The sequence below is a fragment of the Acanthopagrus latus genome, chromosome 7 (genome assembly GCF_904848185.1).
Source record: "Acanthopagrus latus isolate v.2019 chromosome 7, fAcaLat1.1, whole genome shotgun sequence".
Taxonomy (NCBI): Eukaryota; Metazoa; Chordata; class Actinopteri; order Spariformes; family Sparidae; genus Acanthopagrus; species Acanthopagrus latus.
The window spans coordinates 21,399,102-21,420,893 of record NC_051045.1 but is presented as its reverse complement, the minus strand read 5'-3'; the positions used below and the strand labels follow the sequence as shown (position 1 = coordinate 21,420,893).

At 40.9% G+C, this 21,792-nt stretch overlaps 1 protein-coding gene across 7 annotated transcripts in view; it reads right to left on the bottom strand.

Moving 5' to 3' along the window:
• bsna (bassoon presynaptic cytomatrix protein a) overlaps window positions 1-21,792 on the bottom strand; it is a 167,238-nt gene that overhangs the window by 85,541 nt on the left and 59,905 nt on the right. For all 7 annotated transcript variants that reach the window (XM_037103471.1, XM_037103470.1, XM_037103472.1 and 4 more), the window contains exon 3: window positions 5,769-7,256. In XM_037103471.1, the coding sequence (XP_036959366.1) occupies window positions 5,769-7,256 (1,488 nt within the window). The remainder of the gene's footprint in view (window positions 1-5,768; window positions 7,257-21,792) is intronic.

Below are 21,792 nucleotides of genomic sequence, written 5' to 3'. Positions count from 1 at the left end.
TTAACCTTTTGGCCACTGTGGCATTTTCCTGAGCGGTGTGTCTGACTGTGTGAGTGATCAGACATTACAACAAGATGGTTACCATAGCAGCAACCAATGAGTCTAATGAGACGAAACTCCTTTGCCTGTAATCTTAACTATGTGAGAGAAAGCTGCCGTTTTACACCTGGTGTCATGGGGCTGTAGTCTACTAGTTCTGCAGACAGCAGAAAGTTTTTCTGTCAGACATGTTTCTGCTCACAATGTGGCCTCATGTTGTTTTTATTAGGCCCCGTCAATAATCACCTCTTTTCAATCATGCTGTGATTCCTGTGCGCAAACACAGTCTCATTTCATGGTGCACACACTGTGTAAATAGTTTTCCAGCACCAAAGGTGCAGTAAAACGAGTTGGTGACAAATACATCACCGTACCTGTAGCTGCTTCACAATAAAAGCCTCTCCGTGGTTAAAAACTTGAATGCTTTTAATTTGAAAAATGTTGAAACGACTACTATAAATCAGTTTATTCACTTACTTTTTCTGTCTCCTGATGCTCTTTATTGTTTCCATATATATTCTATATTAGGTTCATGAACCTTTTCTGAATTTTCTCCAATATCTGCATTTATTGCTGCCCTTGTGCTGCCGTATTAACCATATTCTCTACTGGGGATCAATAAAGGTATCTTATTTTATCTTAAAGGAGGGTTTGCTGCTATAATATTCATCATTCTTTATCTGGGTCATGCGAATGTTGCTATCTTTGCATTTACTACATCAGTTGTAGATATTCAGATAATCCTGAAGGTGTCACAAATGAAGTAGCACACGACATGTATCATTTCAAATGCTTGTTTCTGATAGTGACAAAGATAAAGCAAACCAAGCACAAGCCACTGAGTTGCAGCTAACTGCAAATGGATCCAGATCCAGAGAAACAAAGACCATAGTGTCTTAAGCAAATATTGACCTTTTTGTGGCAGCGAAACATTTTTGCATTAGTTCACTTCATGATGAACAAAAATGAGAAGCGCCTACATGAACACTGGACTGCCTTGTGTGCAAACACACACACAAACACGTGGACACATATCCAGGTGGACTGGGTGCAGTAATCCTAATAATTGCTCCGACAGTAGTGATGACAGCTGTGGACACCAGAATGACGGACTGGACAGAGAAATGGCCTCATTCACTAACACCTGCTTAGAGCGTGGCATGTGTGTGTGTATGTGCATGTGTGTCATGGTTTGTCATCATTCAGACCTTCATAAGGAGGCTGTGTACATCAACAGGCACTGGGTTATTCTTGAAATGGGCATGTTTGTCAACCCTGAGCTTTGTCAGACAGAAGTTAGTATAGGAGACAAATATGCTTTGTGGGAGAAGATCAGCCGTGTGCTGAATGCTGTGGTTTGTGTGACCCATCCCTCGTCCTTATGCAGACGCCCTTGCTCTTTCCTGATAACAGGAAACAATACTTAAGACATTATCATGTTATTCATAGGCCATTTGGTGAGTTCAGGCAGACATCACATTTTCTCAAATACTCCCTGTCTCAAGCTCTATTTGACAAATACACTTGCCTGAACATATAGAGTGATCAGCAAAAAACTCACAGACAGAAAGGCAGAATTGAAAAAATGTTGTTAGGAAAAGAGAAAAGGGTATATTTCAGGGCAGCAGGAATTAAGGACAGAGGCAGAGAGGACAGAGGGAGCAGGGTAAACCTAATGACTCTTTACTTTTTCTGTTCCAGGAGACACTGCCTACCCCTTGCATATTTCATCCCTCCCGCTATTTTTATAAAAAAACAAATCCTTCTCTGAATTATTGATACATCAAGCGGGCTCTACACTCCACGCTCCTCTATCACACGGCGCTCCTGTCTTTCTCAAACACCAACTCTCATCGGCCCCGCCTGGTCAGACACATTCATGTTTCAGTAAAGACACAAGGCTGCTTCCTGTCACAGTGTATGATGAAGAGAGGAGTGACCTGTTCAGAAACTTTCAAAAAGTAGACAATTCTATCCTGAAGGTTTTGATATTCACCTGCAGCCACAGAGTGAAATTAGCTATATTAGGCGCAGTGTACAGCTACAGTAGCTTCAGCCTTGTGAGGATGTAAACATTAAAATTGGCACGCTAGTTCACCTGAAATGACAACACTAACATGCTGGTGTTTTGCGGGTATAATGTTTAAACTGTTTACCATCTTAGTGTAGCATGTTAACATGCTAGCATTTGCTAATAAGCATTAAATTAAAAGTACAGCTGGGGCACATAAGGGAGAGCGTGCCATTTTTCAAGCATGGATCCCACTGGTTGCTGGGATATTTAATGGGCAGCCTAACTCTTGACATCATCCTCCCAACACTTGTGTGGCTAAAAAAAGTATGACTTATGCATATTTTTGGGAATAAAAAGTCAGTTAACCTTTTATAAATCAAGGCCTTTACATGAACAAATTTAGCTTCTCTGCCCTCCATTAGTCAAACTTCCTCAGCAAGAACTGTGCTTCTGTGATCTCATCACTCCTTTGTCGTCATATTTCCCTCCCCCTCTGTACTTCAGTGACTTAATTGTTTCCCCTCTCTTTCCCCTACTGTTCTACTTACTGTCTTTGGTATGTTTGCGTGTGTGTATGTGTGTGTGTACTAGTGCCTGACTTCCCTGTGGACAGAAGGCTGCACGTGATTCCGCTCTACATGTCTGGTTCCCCCCCCTCAGCCTCCGTTCAGCTCTTTTCCCATCTGTTTCCATCGCTCTTCATCTCACTTTAAAATGTGTCCATTTATTCATAAGTGTGTTTTTTTGATCATGTGCCTTTTCTTTTTTCTTCTTTTCTCTCCGCACCTCTATTCCCACTCCGCTCGCTATACATCTCCATTGAGCTCAAACATTGACAAATGTTCTGTGCCATCATCATCATCTTTTCTCTAATTTGCTGGCAGACAGACTTGAATCTGGTGTATCCTGGAGAGCCACGGGCCTTAACCCACACTGCACGCACACATTTGCACACACACATTTTTACATCATGCGCCTTCTTTTGATCTGCATATGTGTGACAGTTTCAATGGCTTCGATTTCTCACGGTCCAGATAACGTTTTGACTCATTCTCTCTCTTCGCTTTCTGTGCGTATGATCATCACTGTCCTGTGCGCAGTAATAGTAACTATATATAACCCTGTATATTATCTCAAGGTCTACCTTAAGGCAGTGACAGTACATTACAGTACAGTACTGTGAACAACCGTATTCCCCAGAGACCTTAAAGGCATCGTGCTGCCTTAAAGTAAAAACAACATGAGTCTTCTTCAATCTGCCTGGCTGACTGACTGACTTACACGCGTCCGTGCTTCTTTTTGCTTCTTCTTTCATCTAATTCTTTACTACATCCTTCTGCTCTTCTTCCCTACTTTTCACCCCTCCCAGTTTCCTTCGCTTTCCTTCTATTTTTATATCGTTAGTAATCACTCTTTCCCTCAAGTAGTTCCTTCCTCTCCTGCACCCACATATCTCTTTATATATCCTTGACCTTCTACTGTTCTTTGACTTCACTCCTTACCTCCTTAAAACATCCTTCTTCCATCCCTACATGCTTTCCTATCTTCTTCCCTACATACAGGACTCTATCTTATGCCTGGCGCAAACATCATAGCGCAAGCGTCATCGCCAGTTTCAGAACAACGTGGTGGTCATTTTCATTCAGATTTTATGTTTAGTGTGGTGGCTTTTAGTCATTTTACACATCCACAGACGCATTAATGTGTGAAATATTAGCATTAAAACTCCAAGCTGTATTAAGGAACTTGACAGGACAGATGAAACTCTCCATGGGGAACAGAAATAAACCTTTAGATTATGTTTTTTTTTTTTTTCGACACAATCTCAGGATTGCTTCACACCAAACTCTTTCACTGTATGGATCTGAATTGTTTGCGTTATCACGTGATGTGTTGAAGAACACAGAACATTAAGTGATGTGAAATAACCATACCACTGTTTAATAGCAGTGATCCCAGGTGCACCTGGCTCTTAAACTGAATGGGAGATAAGACTTGGTTTGGTTTAATGTATGTTATGCCCACAACAAACCCATGACTATTCTAAGTACAACCATGTTTGCAGCTTACTTTGTGCCCAGATGATCTGCTGTGTAACTGGCAGAAGGGAGCTGGACATGCCCTAAATGCCCATATGTCGGGCGCTTTAGACCATGCACCATAGATGGTTTAAATTGGGCCCACAGCCTGAATTCTTCTCAATCCTCTCCCTTTCTATCTTCTTTTGCTTATTTCATTTCCTTTCTTTCCTTTTCACTTGCCTTCCCTCCTCCTTTTCACCTCTAAGCCTGCATGCGTCTGGATCGATCAAGGGGAGGTGAGAGAGCAGTCTGCCCTTACACTCCTTTCATTGTGGCATGAGCAGAATCACTTTGGAGGAAAGAAAGAAACCATAACTGAAAAAAAAACGATGTCTGTTTTTTGCGATTCTTGAACGATTCATTCTCTCTCATTCTTCACCTTTTTGAACTTGCGTAATCCACATTCATTTATCCTTATTTTCCTAAATCTCTTCCTTCTTTCTGTCGCCTTTTCTCTTCTTCACGTGATTTCTTACCCTCCTCTGTCTCCATCTCTTGCTCATTTTTTATTTCACCCTTCTTCATGTTTTGATGTTTGCAAAAATGAGGCTGCAATCATTGAACAGCTAATGGACTGTTGGAGGCCATGTGACATGTAAGTGACACAGTGACTTTGTGATTGTTCCTTTTTTTGAATAATGCATACCTAAATACCTTTCGTGGTTATAATTATTTTTCCCAGCAACTGTCTTCATAAACACAAACTTCTGTGTTGTTACAGTTTTTACCAGGTATTTCTTTTGAAACTATGCTCAGATTAGTTAGATCACTCATCATATTGCTTTTGAAGAGATTAGTCTTGAATTTGTCTAGTCACTTTCTTACCTGGCAATTCTTACAAGGCAATTTTAGTAATTTAAACATTACATTTGTGTAGAGTTACCATGCGATAGATATAGAAACAAAATAGTAGTAAACTAAAAGAATACGATTTCATATTACCGACACAAATGTGTGCATCATACTGTAGTTAATAATTCAATTAATTAAAATTAATTAAATCATGTGAAATCATGACAGCATATTAGAACAATTTCAATGAAGCCACTAACTAAACGGCAACAGAAAATGAATGGAATAAGACTCAACTAAGAGCAGAAGTTCAAGGTTCAAACATAATGTTCAGCTCAAGGAAAAACACAGACAACTGAGACTGACCAAAAAGGATCAAATCTGAAGTGAAAAGCAGGCCACTATCTTTTACTATCTTATGATGATAAGAGAGTAAGAATGGACAGAAGAAAGTGAATTCCTCAGAGAAAAGAAAAGATGAGTGGTTCAGGTCTAACTGTGTCCACACAGTGAAGAGGAAGAAGTCCAACAGTGGAATGAAAAGCAATTTCTATTTGTGCTGAATGATATCGATTGTCTGGGAGGAGAGGATTCTGTCTCCCTATCTCTGTGTGTGTGTGTGTGTGTGTGTGTGTGTGTGTGTGTGTGTGTGTGTGTGTGTGTGTGTGTGTGGGTGTGTGTGTGTGTGTGTGTGTGTGTGTGTGTGTGTGTGTGTGCGCGCAAGTTCAAAAATATATTTGGTGAAACACATTTTGCTTTTCATCATATACACATGTAATCGTGTGTTTGCAAGAGACTTTGTGTGCATGCTATGCTCCATATATGTGTACTAATCAACTTACCTCCACCAGATGTGGCGTGGGGTTGAAGCCACACAGGTTGCACACTTGGCTGTGACACTGTGTACAGCTGTTGTAGTTGGGCGGGTCAGAGCTGCCGATGTTGAGCTCAGTTTTACAAAGAGGACAGTTCACTTTAGGCTTTGCCGGCTCTGGAGCGGGTGCAGGAGCAGCCATGGGCTCCTGCTTTTGCAGTGTTTTCTGCATATGAGTAGGTGTCTGCTGGTTCAGTTGACCTTGCAGCCCTTTCTGATGATGTGCGGGTGACTGTTGTTGTGCCATTCCTTGTTGTTGGGGCATGGTCTGCTGTTTCTGGGTTGGCCCATGTGGTCCACTCATTTGGGAACCTCCCATTTGGTTCGGTACATGAGGACCCCCCATTTGGGTCTGTGGATAAGGGCCGCCCATTTGGCTGGGTCCATGAGGACCCCCCATTTGGGTCGGTGGATAAGGGCCTCCCATTTGGCTTGGTGCATGAGGGCCCCCCATCTGGCTGGGCCCATGAGGACCCCCCATTTGGCTCGGCGCATGAGGACCCCCCATCTGGCTAGGCGCATGAGGGCCACCCATTTGAGTTGGAGCATGAGGGCCACCCATCCCAAAAGGCTTGGTGCCAGGAGCCCCCTGTTGTTGCTGCCTGCTGTCAGGGGTTGCATTACTGAACACCACCTTGCCTCGTGCAGGGCTTGGCTGGGTTGAGGCAGTGGGTAGAGGGTCAACATTTATCAAGGTACTAGCCTGATTGAGCAGCGATGCCCCGAAGCCAAACAGTTTGGTCAGGCCATCCTGAGCAGGAGGAGGGGCCTGACTCTGAGGTCTGTGGGCTGGGGAGGAGCCGGCACTCCTGGTCTGGTCATGGTGTCGGGCCATGGACTGGTGCATTGGAGAACCGCGACCCAAATCCGGCTGGGAGGGAGCCTTGGTTAAGCCAGGAAGAGGCACAGCGCCGGGGTGGGGAATCCGTGGACCCCCTGGCTGGTTTGGGCCTCCTGTGGGACCTCCGACTGCACCTGGAGCTCCAGGACCTCTCTGGGAGTATGGGTCGGACCTCATGCCCTGCTGAAGGGGCCCAGTCTGCGTCTGGGGGCCGCCAGGGCCTGGGTGTCTCTGCAAGCCTGGGGAGGTATGAGGCTGAGTCTGGGGCCCCAGCTGGGATGCAGGGTACAACTGGGGCTGAGACTGAGGATACTGCTGGGACTGCGAGTATGGCTGCGACTGGGAGTAGGGTTGAGTCTGTCCGTAGGGGGGCTGCTGCTGCTGCTGCTGCTGCTGCTGACGTTGGGTTGGCTGACTCTGTGCCAAAGGCTTGGGCTGTGCTGCTGCTGGCTGTGTTGGCTGTGTTGGCTGAGGTGTGGGCTGCTGAGGCTGGACGATGGGTTTGGCTTGGTGGGACGGAGAGTGAATCTGCTGTTGGCTCTTAGAGCGAGGCGTGGTCATATCAATGCCAAGAGCTCTCTGCATCTGACAATTCAGACATAGCCACTCCTGGACCTGCAGACAAAAACCAGATTTTTATGTTAGTTTAAACCTCATTGAAGATTTGTATGCATACTGAGTCATATATCTAAAACCAAAACTGTTTTTATTTCTGAACAAATCAAGCAAATGGAGAAACCTAACAAATTCAGTATCTTTTGGATCTCGAATGGAATTTAAAACAAGGTTCTGTATGCATGAACAATGTGTTTCATATGTTTGTAATGACATTGAAAAGCTAATGACTGTTGGAAGTTTGCTTTAGTTTGCATTAAGAATGTCTTAGTACTTAAAACAGGTCAAAGACAGCACATCAGGAAAAGGAGGAAAAGAAAGAGAGTCAATAAACGTCTGTAAAGATAGAACAGCAGAGGTACGAAATATCACTATGACTCATTAATTTTCTCTTTGAAAGCAGATTGCTATTGATTACTTTAAATATCAGTGCTGACTCAGACAGGATACACAGGCATCTCTATTCATCTAAGCCCAATGTATTCATTCATCCAACTTCAAAGTCGCACATGACAGAGTGCATTTGGATGGCTACACATAGAATATAGCCCATCTTCCTCTTCTTCTGGAGAACAGAAGTGCAGAGAGAATAGTTGTAATCAACCAGAAATAGAGGCAGAGAGGTGTAAATCAACCACAAATTGACTGCAGCGCTGAGTGATTGCTGTGCTGAAACCGCAACCCGGGTGAAGAGCATTACATCTCTCACAGTCACACACATAAATCCACATGCATACACAGGTATGCACACACGTAGAAATCAAGTGTAGTCACAAGCCAGACACAAACAGATATGATAAGAGACACACACAGCCGAATGAAATGAACACAAAAAACACCCCTCTGAAAATGAATTTAAAAAAACATCACCCCTCCTCCTCCTCCTCTTCTCCTGTCTTCCTCCTTCCTTCTCTTCTTCCTCCAGATGAGAGCTGATACTCCCTTGTGTCCGGACCTCGCTTGCCTCTCTAATTTCTCCCGACTGCAAGACAACACACAGCTCCTCTTTGAACTGTGTCAACCTGCTTTCGTCCTGTCTGTCCTACGGCAGCTCTGCATTCACCACAGCGACCCAGCTGCCATAAATAGTGTTATTTTAGCTCCTCTGCAATCAGAGCAAAGCTAGTAAATCTCTGCACGTTCAAAGCGTTTCTCCCATCCCCTTTCCTTCCCATAGTGCACTGCGCGAATGCACTGTATCACCCCACTCGCTATCCTGCTGAACCCCCTCCCTACTTGATTTTTTTTTTCTTTTTTTTGCGAGGTACAGGACAAGGTGGCTTCTTGAATTTGAGGGGAAGATGTGAAAAGCAGGGGGAGAGGAACGGAAGGAAAAAAAATGCCTGCATCAGTCACGTACCCTAACTAAGCAGTTCCCCCCTCTGTGTTGTCCCAGCCTGCTTTGCTGTCTGGCATTTTCTAGCTTGACAGCATCACTGATCCCATGTTCTGTTAACTCAGCGGCTACAGCCACTGCTACAGCCTGACATCCTCCTTTCCTCCTTAACATATTCTCTTTGTAGCTGTCTCTCCTCTCCTCTCCTCAGCTTCTCTTCTGCCTGTTTTTTTTTCCCCATCTCCTTCACGCCCCCTCTCGTTTTTCCCCTACATTTCTTCTTTTCTGTCTTTAGCCCCATTTTTCTGTTCTCTCTCTGATCAAGTTGAAAATGTAGGTCCCGTTCTTTGAATAGCTGAAGCGGAAGGAGATTTGAAAGTATAATTTTGCCATGCAGGCTCCTCCCACATCGTGCTGCCATAATTACATCTGATGAAGATGGCGAGGGGGAGATGAAGAGAAGTAGATAGGGAGAAAGAGAAAGGGGGAGCTGATTTTAATGAGTCCCTGTCTATCCCTCTGCTTTATAAGCAACATCACAAGAGACACTCAAAGGAATGAGGGATAGAGCGAGGGATGGAGGGATGGGATGGAGCAGGGAGGAGGTAGAGAGGGAGGTGGAGGAGAGAGGAGTCAGCAGTTTTTTAATCCAGGCAGCTCTTCAGCTCTCATCATGTCAAGCTTAATCAACAGCGCGGCAGTACAGAATATCCACTTCTGGTTCACTGTGGTTAAAACCAGTGGATCCTTTACACACCTGAGCCCTGTTTGCTAACAGGTGAGGAAGAGTCCTGTCACTGTTTCAGTTTGTTTCAAGGGTTGGTTCACCAAGTAATTAAAAAATAGATTGTTCTCGCTTAAAGCAAGTGGTATCTAGCCATGTAAGCTAGTTATGGTGTCACTACTGGTCTTCTGTTATGCAGTAATTTGCATACACAGTACAATGGAGGCAATTGGAAGTTAATTTGTGTTGCATATTACATTTTGTCTTAAAAAAAAATAGTGATTTGCCTCTTCAGTATAACTACTCTTAATACTACTTCTATGGTAGAAAGAGGTGGAAAAGTCTCCACATCGAAGTCCGCTGTATTAAGGTGGCAGCAGAAAGACATATAAACCTTTAACCCGAGACAAATAAAACCCAACCCATTATTATTATATTTTTGGTAATTTGGTATGTATTAACAGTGGGCTTACTGCCTAACTCCACCATCTTTACACATTCAAGTGTGTTAACAGGTCTTGTGGAGCACAACTGCAAATGTGAAAGTAGTATAAAGCCTTTTGTGACTCCAGAGGAAGCTGGATGTCATCTGATAAATGACCTCTAGTGATGTCATGCAGTGGCTAAGTTGCATTGTGGGTAATGTAGGCACTGTGTTATGAAAAGCAGTCCATGGATCTAACATTGCTCTTCAATAATAATAACAATAACATGATGGAGTCATCATGGACCTTCATAAACAAATCAATCAAATCAAAATAAATTGTTGGAACCGTCATTACCAGCATTCCAACTTGACATTGCTGGAGGTAATTCTTTACCCTTGAAGTCCATCCAACATTTCATAATAACCTTTTTTTCCCTTTCAGATGTTTTTTTTTTTATTTTCAGTGTGGCAAGTTTTTCCTCACTCAAATCCAGGGTCTAAGGATGGAAGATGTCGTTCACGGTACAGATTGTATAGCCCATTAAGGCACTGTGATTGAGATTGTGGCTGTATAATGACACTGATTTGATTTGATGTTTATAATATTTGGACCAACACAGAGCCATAGCACAAAGCCAAACATAAATCAAAAGCCCTGAATGCAAGGCTGTTGAGCTTACTTAGCTCAGTGGAGGATTGTTACCTCAGTCAGGTGTTTGCTATCATTAGCTAGCTCATGTCTCTGACATTAAAATGTATCTTACTGTTTGAATGAACAAGTCCTTGATGACAATTTGACTTGCCATAGTCAGAAAAGTTGTGTTACTACCTCTGTTGGTGTTACTAATAACATTAATGATTGCTCAATTGTATCCAATTGTGCCAATACGTATGCAAAATATCAAAATCATTAAACCAAAGCAGCTAAAAAGATTCCGGCCATTGTTTACCCTATTTTTAATTCATCCTTGTACACAAACTGCTAATGCATACACTTAACCAAAACATAAATGCAACACCTTTGTTTTCACCCCAATATTTATGACTTGAAGTCAAAGTGTTGCATTCATAGTTATGTTCAGTGTAAAATGGAGATTGATATACTGAATCCATTATGTAGTATACATTTGGGACACAATATTGCTGTTTGCAGATGGAGTTCAACAAAGACCACATCAATATACAACAATGTGCAACATGAGACGAACTGCAGACAAACGGCATCCAACCTCGTTTATGAGCAACTTCGTCATCTGGCCGCCAAAAAACTGCATCAGGAACTCATTCCAGAGTTCTGACCACCATATTGAAAACCAGACTGAGAAGCCTGTCACAGAGCAGCTTTGACAGGTGTCTTATGTAACTTGAAGCATTAAAGTGCAGGTGTCACATCAAGTTATAGCCCATTTACTACTCTGTGTGTACAGTTCACAAACCAGTCGGTCGGTGTGTCGGCTAGGCTCAGGCAATTTTCAGGCCTGTGGAAGTTATTACAAGAACAAATGGCACCAAATATCTTTTCTGAGAGGAGGAAAATGAGCCCTGACAATCTTCAGTTATGCTGACTCTGCACTTCCAGCAGGAAGAAATGTAAAGGAGAGAAAAACCAGTGCTCCATTTTCTCTAAGTAGAAGAAAAGACATTTGTGCCCATTTCTGCCTGTGTAATTATATTCAAAGCTTCATCACATTTTATGCATACTTCACAGAACCAATGGCTTAATGGCTTCAAATAAAGAGGAAACTTGTGCCATTGCATGTCAAAATTGAAGTTGTTGGATTTCTTTGGCAAATATAGATGAAAACAAAGCGCAGTAGAAACAGTGTCCTTGAAATTACTTGTGTTATATGTCATAATAATCTTGAGTCACAAAAGAGAAGACAGATGGTTTGAAAGAGGAGTAAACAAATCCATCTTTGTCAAACTGGAACAACTGTCAGAGGAGATGGCCTACAATATACTTATCACCCACCTACAGTGCTGTACTGAGTTCCCTCCCCAGACAGCTTAACAACCATTCACACCTGGGCTCGCCTAGCCCAGCAACCTACACGAAGGCCGGTTCGGTCAACAACACATAAGTGGCCCTAACGACTCTGATACTCTGAGCTCACACGTGTCCTTAACGACTCTGTAAGGACACTCCCACACAGTTTGAAACTGAAACACACCCAGTTGCCTACGATATAACCGTGACTTGGATGATAACAACAAAAAGGTCTTTAAATTATATCTTTTCTTGTAGCCTAAACCTGAAATCCACAGGTTTACCATGTTTGAGGCATAGAGTTTGTGGAGAAGCACTCAGGTTTTAGGAGGCTGTTAGCATGCAGTGTGTTTGGCATCCCCTTGTGAGAAATCTTTCCAAAAAGGGGAAAATATGATTATCAACCTTTTGTGAAGAAATAAATGCAATTTTCTTTGTCAGTGCCTTCCAAAATAACCCATAACTTCCAGTCTCCTTATTATCAAACTTTCAAAACATGAACAGATGTCTTCTTGTTGAATGAGCCACCAAACAAATGTTCCTTTGGAAAAAGTGCACTGCATCAGTTAAATTTAGATAGCTAATTAGCTGGTCAGCTGCAGCACAGTACAACAGCATGTTAACATATTTGTTAATGTTATTTTCAATCTGATTAGGCACTAGTGTGGTCCTTATTCTTCAGTACAACTACTAACAACAACCTGTCTTCATATAACTTGCAATGTTGCAGTATGTTCACTATGTCTCACAGTCCCCTGCCAGAGCTCAGCCTGTCAACTGCATCAATCAAATTGTTAATCAAATACAGACACTTTGTGACAACATAACACAGTATTTATGCCTTTTCTTACAAGAGAGAACATCTTGACTTCATGTTTGTATGACAGAGTCATTGGTACTTTAGATGAATGAATTGTACTAGACAAGACAGACATGTTACAGACTGGTCCTATATGAAATCAACTCACACAGAAATGTGAATACATGCACACGAGAAGACGAGACTTTCCAATACACACAAACACACTGCAGCCTATGGCTGCTGCCTCTCATCTGCAGCTTATCCTAAGTAGCTCAGCTCTCCTCAAACCTGCAGGACTCTGATTTCCTCAATCACATATCTGTTTATCTTTTTTGTCGCTGTCACTCACCATGCACATTCACACGGGCACAGACAAACACACAAACACAGGTCTGAGTAATCAAAATTATTAACTTGGAGGTCAGGTGACCTATCTAAGAGGCTGAACTCTGTTAGTAAAGTCAGTGTCTCTATCACACACACACACACAAACCACGAACCAACAACTGGATTAATTTAACCAGGTCTACAGGTGAAAAACGAATTGCGTAATTTATCTAACAATGATCAAATTCAACGAGCCGTGTATAATAGTTAAATCATCATTTGTTAATATAACTTATGAGCAAAGAGTTCACTTTTGAAACTTCATAATATCAAGTCAAACTAGAGAATTAGAGTGTGGGTAATTTGTTGTACTACTATGCTGAACAATGGGAAGCCACCGTATCAGCATGTAATAAAACATAAAGTTACAATTACAACTACAATAAAGTTAAAACTTCCTGTTCTGCAATTTTTGGCATACCACTGAGAAACTTGCATACTGTGCTTGTTGGAGATCAGCCATCAATGAAAATAATCTCTCCATAAGTATGTTGTTTCAAAAAAAAAACAAAACTCAAATACAACACACACGTTTCACAAGGCAATCAGACAAACAAGCTTTACATTATGTCAACTTCTGTGGAAGCAACTGGGTTTAGCACATTACCACAGTGGACAGTAAGACAATTAAATGAATCAAACTGACGAATCAGTCAAAATAGTTGGGTGATGCCTCTTAGCTCATTATCATGCAGCTCTACTCTTGAGTCCAAAAGGCGAGTGGAAGTTTGACGGAGCAGAGTTCATTATGACTCTAATTTAATTTGTCATTAATTAGCCTGGTGACACAGAGAGAGAGAGATGAGCAGTGAGGAAGTGGGAGGATCAAGATCCAATCAAAGAGCCGAAGCAGCAGAGAGGAGGAAATCTATGAGGCTGGCCTTCTTTCCATCTCCCAATCCCTGTTGGGTTTTCCTGCTGCTCTCTATCAATTAGGAAAGTCAACAGTGCAACTTGATTGAATACACCACCTGGTACTTTATGTGATTAAGAGAAAAATATGGAAAATCAGTACTGTTGTGCAAGTGGATGATAATAGTACGCATACCTTCATCTTTACACTTTCTATCTGGACCGGTGGCCTTATCTCACTAACACACCCACTGTGTCGCTGTAAACCCCCCCCCCCACACACACACACACACACACTAACCTTGGAAAAGAAGCCACCGTTCTGTCATCAGGAAAGACACACTTTAAGCCTTGATGACAGGATGAGCGTTTTCCTGTGGCTGTAGCACGCTAAGTGTGACATGAATAAAAACTGAGTCACACTCAGAAACACACCCACATACACATACAGCACACACTCACACACACACACATGCACGGCGACCAGCTGTCAACATAAAATATTCACATCACAGATCTCCAAACACAACGAGTGCGGAACAGGTGTTAACGCCGTTTCATGGAGAAAACCCGAGGTGTGATTCACAGCATCGTCTGCAGCAAAATCCGCAGACATTTCACCTTTGACTTCCAATAAACACTTCAAACATGACTTGAAAATACACCCCAATAAGACTCTCATTCATATTTAATTCTGAAAATGTATCAATTTCCAGGAAGTTGTCCACCACGCTGCTACCTCAAGCTGCAGGTAACATGATTGCACCTATATAGTATACTGTGAACAGTGTAGTGCACACTGTATGTAGGCCATGGCACCTCATCTGAGACCGCATTGCACAGGGTTTGTCCAAGGAAAGTCCGACAAATGCAGGATTACACTTACATTTTGCATCATTATTTATAAATGAAAGTGAATGCCTGTTTTAATCAATTAATGTCAATTATAACACTGCCCTTTATGTAAAGACACAGACAATAGCATGTAGCCAGTCCATCAAGAGTCTCATCCTATTACTGATCTACTATTAATGTTTGTAAGTATTAAACATATTTGCAGTAAACACAATCTAACAATCTCTAACCTTAACCACTAAAAAAATTGTGAATCCAAATAACACTTTTTAAATATCGGCATTCAACACAATCCAAGAATTTTTATGGTTCGGTTTTCTGATTTTGTCATTTTCATTTTGTAGTTGTTATCTACATGTCTCATGGTATGTTTTCCACGTCCTGCCTTTGTCTTTTTCCTGTACCGGTTCCCAGGGACAGTATTTTTTGGGGGGAATTTTGGGGGATTTCATCTGTTAATAAAGCTTGCCTTTTGTTTTTTAATCTACCCGCTTCTTAGGAGTGTCAGGAGTGCAGTGAAGTGAAACAAAGAGTTTGTCGACCATTAGGGTTTTTGCTCATTTAAAAAGACACATAATGTGATGGACTTTATTAATATCACTTTGCATCTCCCCATACTGAACCATAATTTAAGAAACCATGATGGCTATACTATTTTTATGTCTTATGCCACCTTCCATGTTATAGTAACTGAGACTTGCCATTGCACAGTTTCACTCACGAGAGAGAAACAGAGGGAGGTCTATTATAGAAATGCCAGCACAAAGTGGTTACAGGTGCCTTTATTACATCAAAGTGAGTTCGAATTAAGTTGCCATGTGCCGTAATTGGCTCAGAGCGGCTGGAAATGTCACATGTAATGTAAAGTAAATGAAGCCCACCGCAGGTATTAGAAGCAGTTTGTGGTTTGGTGCTGTGGTCTGAGCTGAGCAGCTCACTTCCTCTGTCACGGGAACCAGCTACACATGCATTAATGTACATATAGTAAACACACACACAAACACACACTATACATACTTGCATACCCACATGTAGTGCAGTACACAGCTTTACATGCTCTTGCAGAAATCCATACACATCTCTGCACGGGGTAACGGTGTGCAGCTTTTAATAGAACTGTCTATCAAGATGGTGCAGCAGAGCGAAGGAGGAGGGGACAGAGGGTAAGCACAGTAAAGTACAAGTTTTTGTAGGCATGCAGCTCGAGGAGGAGGAGGAGAAAATGAATGTTGAGTGTTTAGACATCAACAGAGGAGAGAATAAAACACCTTCTTTTTAGGGTAAAGTGGAGTTTGTTAGGGTCATTTTATGTAGGAGGGTACAAGTGGTTTACAATAAGCAAAGTAAAAAGCACCATATTAATTAATGACAACGGAAAAATAAGAACAGCTACTTTTAAAAAATGAAAGAAACTATGACATTGTGTGGGATTGTGTGTTTTCACTTGTTTTGGTTGATTAAATCTCTTCTTAGGATTCTGTGGGTGTGAACAGATGGTAGTTGATTGACATCTCTGACGGGACAATTTACATCATTTTGACTCTATGAAAGCTTAAAGACATCTTAAAGAAGTCTTACATTATACCTAGACAATTTACTTTTAACTGGTTTTCATATATCTTATTGTGTTTCCTTCAAGGTTGAAGCATTTGTTGGTTAGAAATTACTTCAACTGATAAACAGATTGAATCCCCATTTTGTTTAATTTTGTTCATCCAGCCTGACCATGTTTACACAAGCTGAGATGTCGGAGTTGTTTTTTTGTTTGTTTGTTTGTTTTTTTTCAATTACAAGAGATGTGTCCATCCCATCAATACAATCATCAGTCACTGTGTCAACTGTAGAAGCTGCTGCTAGGAAAAGGTAACTTAAAAATGTTCACAAACATAAAAGGGGCTCTATGCAGTAATTTGTAACAGTTTATGTTTTCATCACTCTTTTTACTAGCTGGATATAAGCAGATTGTAACATGCGTCTCAATGCCTCCCTCTGATTCGCTAAAAGAGAGCAACAGTAGCTCGCGTTAGTTTAGAAATGCGGTCTGCTAACTAAAACAAATGACCACATTCCAGCACAACAGGAGTTAGTTTCAGAGACCATTTAAAGAAACATTATTAAATATTTTGTTCTTTTTATAACTCGATTCACTACTGCACTTACTGCTGTGTCGATGTCATCACAAATTTTGTCGTAATTTTTCAGTCGCTATTTTTCACTGAGAGCTAGCAAGTTATGATCGAAAAGGAATAATGTCTATTCTTAATCCAGCCTACAAGGCTTTGATTGGTCTATCATTTCTCTAACTGGCAGAAACAACCGTCGACACAACAATAGATGAATGACTAAACAAATCAGCAATGTGGGTGGCGATTCAGAGGACTAGGATTTGGCTAGCTCTTACTCGACTGTTGCCTTTGATGAACATTAGTGCACACTCTGTGAACAAGATGTTTTACTTTCTGCTGTGGGAAATTAGTTTAGCTCATCATAGCAACAGCAGCATCTGTACGAGTAAAATTGTACAGAAAATAACTGAATATCTCTACTACAAGATTTATAATGATGAGAAGTATAGTATATGATGATGGCTACCACATGAAATGTAGCATTAGCGTTAGTCTGCGAAGGCCACATGTGGGCTAAATGTATGTTTCCCATTTATCTTGACTTTTAGTCATTGAGTGGAGGCTCTTATGCAGAGTGACTCCAGCGAGCAGCAGTTTGTCTGGCCGTTCACACTCATGGCAGCAGACTAATGTACTGATCAATATTCCACACGCAGAGAGAGGGAGGACGTTCCAGGAAGTATTCCCATGATGAAGCACTGAGATTCTGCAGCTAATTATGGAAACACTCACACACACAATCACATTTTTCTTTCTTTCTCCATACTTACATGCAGCTTATAAGCATAACCTTGACCACCACAGCAACATGCGTAGCTTAACCTTAACTGAATTCTAAGTCATAATTCTAAAGAAGCCCTTTGAAGAAGTGGGGACCAGCCAAAATGTCCTCACCTTGCAAAGATGTCCCCACTCTGTGGCAAATAATCACACAGACAAAAATGTCCCCTACTTTCCAAAGTTGACCTCATTCTCCTGGTAAAAAAAAAATCACACATATTCCAACAAGTCTGAGCTCATCCCTCTCAACAGGATGAGATGACAAAAAGACACTGGATACAAACTTAAGGTTTATCAGAACCTGAATTAAAGTCTCTGCTGGCAAAAACTTCAGTCGGCTCATTTTGAAAACTTAATCTTTCACACCAGCCTGGCATCACCAGGTCAATTCACAAATGTGAATTAGTCCGAATGGAAGACGGCCCAGACTCAGCTGTCAGAGCAAATAATACATGACCTCGCAGGTTCGTCTGGTTCCCAGGCTAATTTTACACTGCAAACAACTGCAATGCAAAAATATAAATAAAAACCTGAATAAAAGATTTGTTGAGTAAAAAAGGGAATAATAACCATATTGTGCAAAAAAACCAAAAAAAAAAACATGATATTGATCTAAAAACTTTTCACAAGGCTTCATGTATTGTTGCTATAATGGCAGTAAAGGAAAGGCATGTATGTGCATTAGACACATGTATATAATAGGACAGGGGCAATGTTTTCAATCAAAATGTATTCAATTTACAAGGTTGTTCAAGAATAGGACTTAAAACATGAGTATAAAATTATTCTGACAGTTATTATTAACTATTAAAAATGTAGTGACAAACTCAATCACAGGATTAAAGGAATGTAACTTAATTAATTTGTGCCACTTTTGGATTTTCTCAATAACAAACGTGCAAATAAAGACTACAGAAAAGAAATATCAATAAGATGACTGTATTCCATTTCATTAATAAATGTGTATTCTGTAAAAATCTGTAATCTAATTGCACCTTTTTTCTGTAACTTTACAGTTACAAGAATACAGATGCACTTTTTGTATTCTAGTTAGGTAATCCCATTACATGTATTCCTTTACTCCCTACGCCTACAAATAATTATACTGTATAAGATGTTACAGTGAGAAAATAATGTAATAATGAATTCAAATTCAAGGTAACCTTATTATGCACACTTGCTCTTTGTTACACAACATGTCATGACAAGGAAACACAACACACTCATTGGTAATGCAAGTAAATACCTAACAACTGTGCTTTTCCTCGTATGACAAGTCAAAATCATTACCTACAAATATGATCACAATATTATCACCATTTAGGAAATTCTTTACATACCTAGCAGCAAAGTCAACACATACTGTAGTTATGATATTATAAAAATCAGTTAAAAAGTTTTATGCCGCCAATTAAAACCTGCTGCTGAGCATCAATCAAAAGACTGAAGACGTCAACATGAAAACAAACCACAGAGTTTAAGGGGAGGGTCCTGTGAGTCTCTGTTTGACAGAATTAGATCACTGTGACTGATTAGATGCTCAATATCTTAATGATGCTGAATTATCAACTATAATAAAATTGAATACATTAACATACTGATAAATTGATTCATATCAGTTTGAAAACTGCAGGTGTCATCACACTTAATCATTCATTGATGATTAATCATTTACAGGTAATTTGTAGAATATGACTTTGATTTGAGCGTGCTGGCCTTTACAGGAGGTTCACACTGTTCAATTACAAATGAGGCTGTTGGTGAGCAGGACCTTGGACCCATGTCAACCTGCTATATTTTCTCTCTTTATATTACACAGTACATGCAGTGAGCAAGAGACATTGTGGGATGCCTGTCAGCAGCAGGATGCTGAACAAAATCTGATCCCATTTCCATGTTACTCTATCGCCTTTCTGTGGTTTTGATTTTTAGAATATTGGAGGAAATAATGGCTATCAGGACTAAAGGCATCTATGCGCAGTTCCTGAGCATCCTGAACTGAGCTAAGAAAAAAAAAAAACTATTTTGGTTATAATCCTAGAGTTGGATTAAAAACTGCTAAACCAAGGTCTGAATTCACACGTCCCACTTGAAGAGAGAGAAACATCCTCAGACACAGAGAACGACTCTTCCTTCATTCAGAACCCAATAGCACTGCAGCTGACAGTTCATTCTCTGGTTTGTCCTGATGAATGGACCATGGGAACACACACTCGCACACGCATGCACACACACACACACACACACACACACACACACACAAAGGTCTATCTCAGCATGATTACCATCAGCGAGCTCCTGGCCAAGAGAAAGTCATAAAACACACTCACCTCTCACTTGTGAGGCGCACACACACACACACACACACACACACACACACCCTTACATTCACACACGCACACACACACACACTCCAATGTCTGTTTCAATTTCATAAATCCTATTCTTATCATGCCATCTCAGTCCACACTGTGTTGCCAGAGCCTAGCACATAAACACACCCCCATCCTCAGTGTCATCTATACACACACACACACACACACACACACACACACACAAAAACCACACCTCCTCTGCTATTCATCCATTGCCTTCCTTCACTGAATAACCTCAACTGGTCGATTGTATTGACCACTATCACACTATAATGCATGTTTCTTAATTAAAATCTGCCTCAGCACTTTGGGCCCAATCCAATATGATCACAGCCTTTATGTGAACTCCTTGTGAATAAGATAGTGTGTATAGATAGATAGATAGATAGATAGATAGATAGATAGATAGATAGATAGATAGATAGATAGATAGATAGATAGATAGATAGATAGATAGATGGGTAGATAGATAGATAGATAGATAGATAGATAGATAGATAGATAGATCGGTCTAAGCCTGTGCTGTTAGATCAACAGTAGATTTGAGTCAGACTGAAAAACAATACCCCGAGGTATTATGATGGGTGGATGGATAAAAACTCAAATGGAAAGAGTGAGCAAAGGAATATAGCAGGAAAACAGTGAGGGAAGTGAGAGAAGGAGCTGTCAGAAGCAACAGGAGGCAGGACAGAAGGAAGGATGACAGAGAAAGAGATAAACAAGTGAGAATCAGGGTGGATTATGGGATTTCAATGCATTGTTAATGACTTGTTAAAGAAAGTCATATTCCCTGTTTGTTTACAGTACATACAGTGCACTACCACAAAGGATCATTTGAATATTTATGCGTATGTGTTCACTTGCCTGTCATGAACGTGTTTTGTTCTGCAGTCCTAATGAAATACAGCAACTAGATCATTGTCCAAAAGAAAAACTGTTTTCTCTTCAGGAATGCTAATTCCAGCTTCTGTGCACTCGTTCAGTGATTTTTATGTATAAACTGTATATATTACATCTGTCAGCCTGGCTCAACTCAGCTTGACTTGACAAGGCAGACCGGTGAAGCTGGGATTTTGCATTTGCACCACAACTGGGCAACCTGCTTGAAGGTGTATCTTAAACCAGTGACACGATTATCAAGTCACTGTTAACAAAGTGGCTCTGCTAATTCATTTACTTCTTTAGAATAAAAGCCCCGGGTTATTTAGTCATTTAAATGCTTTTCTTATGAAACAGAATTAAAGGAAATGTTGTGTTTTCACCAGCAGTGAGTGAACACGACTCCTGAAACAGCTGAGAGTGTCACGACGAAACAGTAGAACACAGCAGATGTTTGAAAGAACAGGCAGGAGAAGAGAAACTAAAAAGATTCAGTTAGGAGCTACAAAAGTACTGAGAGCCGAACACACTGACTTCTGGAAATGTCTTTCTCTTAGGTTTCCTGCACGGACATGAGTTTGGAGGCGGTTTGGCTAAACTCGGTGCAGTAAACTGGTGATGGAGATGATAATCACCATTATATATTATTTTATGTATAATCTATTGATTTCATTCATCTGTTGTGAATGCATTTTATGCAAGAGGACCATGAAAAAGAGAGCTTGCTTTCAATTGCTCTTTGAGATGAAATGGATAGTACCTCTCAGGACAGATAAAGAGAAGAAAACACATGGTATCTATTTGTGCCTTCTGTATGTCCCCAGGTACAATTATCCACAAACTGACAACCAGCTCAAGGGATGCGCCTCTACCAAAACAGGAATAGCAACGATTTTATTTTGGAGGCTCACAAAAGCTTCCCAATCTGGCAGATTGTAAAAAATTGGAATCCATGCAGCTGTGCCCTTTCAGTGAAATGCAAAAAGCACTTTTTGACAGAAAAGGA